The following is a 6020-nucleotide window of genomic DNA, read 5'->3' as shown; positions in this document are numbered from 1 at the left end:
TAAACAAAAAAAAAGGCTTAATTTTTACTTGAGTATATTTGGGGGTGCAGAGGAAAGAAACGCAAAGCTTACTAAGTCTTGCTCTAACTTGACTACTCATCGTCAGAAAAGTAGCAGCACTAACACACTGATCAAAATTAAATTAACAAAAAACCATTCCAGTAAGGCCAAGAATGAAGGCACATGCAGAATCTTCACTTAAGTGGAATAAACCTGGAGGAATGGGTGGCACCAATACCAGGCCTCCCGTGCTTCACAGGCTTGTAGCTGATGGAGAATTCAGCCAAATAATGGCCAATCATTTCAGGCTTGATTTCCACTTGATTGAAGGTCTTCCCATTGTAAACACCAATAATACTACCAATCATTTCGGGAACTATAATCATGCTGCGGAGGTGTGTCCTTACAGGCTCAGGTTTCTCACCAGGTGGGGCCTCCCGTTTCTATTTCAATACAGCATAACAACATTTCAGTGTATGGTGCTATCTACATTCACTTCAGTCATCAAACTTCATTGCCAGGGAAGAAAACAGTTCAAGCCAAATTTTATTGTAAATCACACATCATTAAGATATCCTGATTGACGACATATAGTGCTATCTACATTCACAGGCAACAAAACTGCAGCCAAAAATCTTCAAGCAACCAAGATGGTAAAGATGATGGTGCACAGTAACTAAAGGGGCATAGGAAAAGGAAAGATAATAATGAAATGATTTTTAAAAATAACACATGATATCAAAACATGGCAATCAATAGCCGCTACCATTATAACTGCATTACACTTTTAGCACCTAGTCAATTTCCACGCATAGCCAATGGAGGTTCAGATCTGTCATCAGCATATCAAAAAACAGAAAAGGGGGGCAGGGGGCGAGGTGTAAAGGGTGGCAAATCCAAATTACTATTATTGCTTGTTTCTGAGAGGACTAGAACTGTAGGACACTACAAATATGTCCCAAAACCAGACCAGCATAATTCCTACCACTCTTGATTTATTTGTGCAATGAAAAACACCATCAAACTTTTCAGACTCAGTCAAATGTTGTAATGCCATTTACCAACACTTCCTTCAATATCTCATCTTAGGTATCAACTTCATAGCAACTCTTTTAACCAAAGAAAAGGGGGAAAACGAAAATTGAGCTTTTCAGCGGTTTGACAATTAGCTCACAGCAATGTTTCGAAAAACAGATGTACAAAAATTGTGATGCTTCATGCTACACTCATTGCTAAAGATGGAAATGTCATCATATTGTGGAGGTACCTTTACATTTCCTCATCAAAAAATTGAATTGAAACTCAATACGACCAATGCTACCCTCTTATAGCTAGCAGGCTTTTTCTTGTGTTTATTGATTTCTTTAAAAGTAACCGTAAATCACCACCAACATCTAAAACGGTCACATGTTTTCCTTCCCAACAACAATAAATTCACAGCCATTTAACAACCCTAGGTTATTCATTCGTTTGCCTGGTTCAAATAGTAGAAGAAGCTTTGCAAGACCACGTTTTCCATACTGATATCACGATCAATCAAACCATCCCTTTAGTCAATATAATTATGAAAATCAACTTAATGTTCTAACAGAATAATAATCAACCATTTATACATAACTTCTCCCACAAGTGAACATGCAAAAATATTACATTGAAAAGATGGCATAACCAGTTTCCCAACTGATTGCATGCGAAACACCAAAATCTATTATGCACACACATCAAGACAAAACAAACTAGAGGAGAAAAACAATTGGTGCATTGATAAACTTTAAGGAAATATGCTACCAAACAGAGTTGAGTACAACAAAACTGGTTTAGATGAGCAATCTAAACAAAGTGAAGAGAAAGCATCTCGTAAGAATTCTAAAACCTTAGATATCATCAATAAGATTTTGCTATATCTAGTTAATCTTATGAAAGAACAAAAAAACCAATTGCAACACTATATTACAGAAAGAATAGGAAAAAGTTATCCAAAATCATAAGCATTTCGCGTTTCTAATGATAAACATCACAAGCAATATAGAGCAAGTGCAAATCCACACAGAAAAAGAAAATCTCATAAGAATAGTTTAATTCCTCATACAGTCGAAACGATGGATAAAAAGCACTCACCGCCTTACGCAATTTCTTGATCAGAGCCATTGGCTTTCTCTTCAAACCTCTCTGAAACCTAAAAAGAAAAAAGATAACTATCTTATTTTACAAATTAAAGGCAATAAAAACAAGCTTAAAGAAGAAAGGAAAATCTAATAGGGATGATAGTGAGATGTAACCTTCGGCGAGCACGAGCGGGGAAGAGCTTGACGAGCTCATCAGTGGACATATCCAAGAGAGCGTCGAGATCGACACCTCTGAAACTGAACTTCTTGAATGTTCTCTTCTTCGGTATCCCTGGGGCAGCAACATCGGCAACCACATCCGCCTAATTAAAAATGAACCCAAAAAGAGAGAGAGAGAGAGAGAGAGAAAAAAGATATTGTTAAGACAGCACTTGGATCCAGAGAAAATTGAAGGAAACGAACTGGAAAATGCAGTAAAATTGAATGTAAAGAGAGATAAGTAGAGTGAGAGATGCTAGCAAGACCATGGCTAGAGACGAAGCAGTGAACAGCACAAAAATTCCTCAGCCGCCGGAGCGAGGGAGAGAGAGTCTGCAGATTTTAGGGTTTGGGAATTGCAGTGTGAAATTTATAGCATAACCGAAATGGAAACGGGCATTTTATTCGAGTCACCCCGATTGGATCCGAATGGATTAAGGTCGACAAATTTTCCTCTTTGACCCTTAACCCGGCCGTTCTTTTGTCTTGATTCATTTTTTTTAAATGAATTTTCTTAAGCTTTGACACGATAATATCAAGATTTATAAATATTTAAAGTGATTAAATAATAATTTAAAGATTATAATTAAAAAATATTATTCAACTTTTAATAGTAAAAGTATTTATTATAAATATTATTTAATCTTAATAAATATTTTCAAGTTATAGTATTGCATACTTTAATACAAATCTCTTGATTTAGAAAGTACATTGAAACATTTAATTACTATAATATGGATTAATATTATTTCAATTTTTTAAAACTATGAATTAATATTTCTTGGCCAAAAAATAAACTATGGGTTAATATTATTTTTTTAAACAAGGAAAATCTACAAACATGCATAAATTGTTATAATATAGTTATGCATACTCGTAAATGTTAATCTTCAAATTTCTCTATTGAAATTGCAGTCATTAAGTTATATCTCAAAAAAAAAATTGCTAGAGTGATTGCATCTGTTTGATGAATTCAAACTTCAAATAAAAATAAACTATTAAATAAATACTACAAACCCCTTGTTTACCACAATTAGTTCTCCTTCTGTAATTTTACTTACAAAAATTTCTTATTTTTGGACACTATGTAATCATCTTTAGAAAAAGTGATATGTGCTATTTCGTTTGAATTTAGAAAGTACCTAATAACAAAGGAATGTAATCAAAATAATAGTCATAAAGTGATATATAGGTTATTTTGATTAATAAAATAAATAAATTTATAATAATTTTGAAAAAGTTGATCTTTTATGCTAATTTAAAATTCAATATTTTACATAGAAATTTTCTTACATGTTATTAGGAGAACCTATATACAAAAGCATAAACGAGCATTTCTTATCTGACAACTTTGTTTTTTTATAATATATAAATAGATGATTTTTACATGAAGTAAATCATATAGATCTAGGCCATAATTTATTTCATTTTTCTTTTTTAATTGGCATTTCATTTCATTTCTAGTTAAAGAAAATCACGCATCGACGATCTTGGATGATTGGTCTAGGAAAAAAGTGTGGTTTAGGAAAGATGCAATAGAGGGAGATCAGATGGTAGTCCACCATAATCCCTTATTTAAAGATGCATTAATGTCCTCAGATGGTGAGGATTTATTTTCAGATGATGGAGTTAGAGGATAATTTTGAGGAGAGGGATAACAATGTTGTTGAAATTGAAAATGAATCTTTTGGGGTAGACAGGGATAATGCAGACGATTTTTATTTTGAGACAATTGATGGGGTGCCTTCCATTAAGATCTCGGATCATAAGCAAGCTGAGCTTGCTAAGAGATGGAATTGGTTGATTGTATTAGTCTTTTAAGGCATCCCATTTTTTACAAATTGCTTTGCTATAAAATGGTTATGTTGTGGTAGTCTAAGGCAAATTCAATGTTGTTGATCTCGATGAAGAAAATTATTTGATTAAATTCTCTATGGAAGAGGATTATCTCAAAGCATTATTGGATGGTCCATGGATGATTCAAGGCCATTATTTGTTGGTGAAGCCTTAATCGCCATCCTTTTCTCGAGAATCGTAGGATCTCTTTGCAATTATAGCTTGGGTTAGGTTTCCAAGGATGCCATTGCATTTGTATCATAAATATATTTTGAGATGGATTACCTCTCTTTTGGGTAAGTTATTGAAGATCGATTATAAAATGGATTCTGAAAAAAAGGGAAAGTTTGCTTGTATTGCAGTAATACTTGATTTGTTGAAATAGTTGCTCCCTAGATTCTACCTTAATGAAAATTTACAAAAAATTGAATATGAGGGTTTACTTAGGGTTTGTTTCAATTATGGGGTTTATGGGCATGTTAAGGAGACTTGCCCTAGGCAAATGGTGGAATTTAAAGTAATCGAACAAAATGTAGACATCATGGACAAATCTCAATTCGAGCCTTCACTCTTCGGTTCGTGGATGCTGGTATCATGTAGAAAATTGTGGGGTGGGGAGGTCAATCAAGGATTGGCACGACATAAATGGTGGTAAATGAGTTCATCAAAGATCTTGGTTTGTTGCGTTAGGAGTAGAAGATGAAAAGGGTTTGGTTTCAGATAATCGAATAATGAAGAAGGGTAAGGCTTCGAATCAAGGTAAGTTAGTTAAATAAAATACTTTGTTGGTGAACATGAAGGAGAATTTTCACAATAAAAAGAAAAACCTTTGTAAGGCTTCTAAATCCAATGATAATCATAATATGGAAACCGCTTTTAAGGGTCCTTGGCCTATTTTGAATGCAATAACTAACAAGAAGATGAGTGATTCTATGGTTATTGAAGGTGAGACGATGATTGATGATTAGAATAAGAAAGAAGCAAGAACAATCATGATTGTGATAGGTAAGATGTCTAATTTAGCATTTAAAAATGATAAAACTAGTCCTATGAATGAATCTAGTCTACAATCATGTGAGCTAAGAATTATTCCTCAAGCTATATCACTCGACCCTTTAAAACATTCAGTAGTTAGTGTAACGACCCCTTCTTGATTACTACTGGCGTTCGAGACTTTCAAGGAATTCTGCCAAGTCCCGAACAAGCCTCATTTGAGATTTCCATTAGATTCATCAAATACACATCCATGTGCGTAAGTGAATATTAATAATTGTACTACTGTTTACTCTATTCAAAATAATAACAATTAAATATCAATTACAAGGTCTTTAATAATTCATGTCATGAGTTAACAACATTTTTCAACATCCAGCAATTTCGTTATGACACATCATTAAGCAGCGGAGTGACTCGGAGCGGGTTATGAGATATCTTTACCTAATCTGCGATAGACCGTATGCACCAATGCTTACCTGTTAGGTTGATCCCTATCTGCAAAAAGGGAAAGTAAGAAGGGTGTGAGTCTCACAGACTCAGTGATCATCGCCCCCTGAGCAGGCGAGGAGGGGAAACAAATATAAAGATGGAATGTTTATAAATCCATGAGTAAGCATAGAAAACACACTCTATAAAACTGAGAGATTTGTTTTTATACCTTGCAAGTCTTAAAAGTAATAAATCACAAATAAACAAATATGAAAACGGTTGTATTTAAGGTACTAGAAAATCTTTCAACTTCGATATCCAATCAACAGTAAATCCAATGGCAAGTGTAAAATGAAAAATCTCAAACATAAAAATGCGAAAGAACCGATCACTAATGAATATTTTAATTTCACTTGTCATTCAATAGTAAATTTC

The 6020-nt window shown here is 33.8% G+C and overlaps 1 protein-coding gene across 1 annotated transcript; it reads right to left on the bottom strand.

The window, feature by feature from the left end:
* Nucleotides 1-2732, bottom strand: LOC18613217 (small ribosomal subunit protein uS19x-like). Its single transcript, XM_007050334.3, has 4 exons — nt 2591-2732; nt 2280-2428; nt 2119-2176; nt 1-443 (listed from the first exon to the last, which is right to left on the bottom strand). The coding sequence occupies exons 1-4, from the start codon at nt 2591-2593 to the stop codon at nt 195-197; spliced, it is 459 nt and encodes a 152-aa protein (XP_007050396.3). The 5' UTR covers nt 2594-2732; the 3' UTR covers nt 1-194.
* Between the last annotated feature and the right edge of the window lie 3288 nt (nt 2733-6020).

This window comes from Theobroma cacao, chromosome 1 (assembly GCF_053813885.1).
Source record: "Theobroma cacao isolate CCN51 chromosome 1, ASM5381388v1, whole genome shotgun sequence".
NCBI classification, from domain to species: domain Eukaryota; kingdom Viridiplantae; phylum Streptophyta; class Magnoliopsida; order Malvales; family Malvaceae; genus Theobroma; species Theobroma cacao.
Note: the sequence above shows the minus strand (reverse complement) of the source record. Positions and strands in the feature narration are given on the sequence as shown.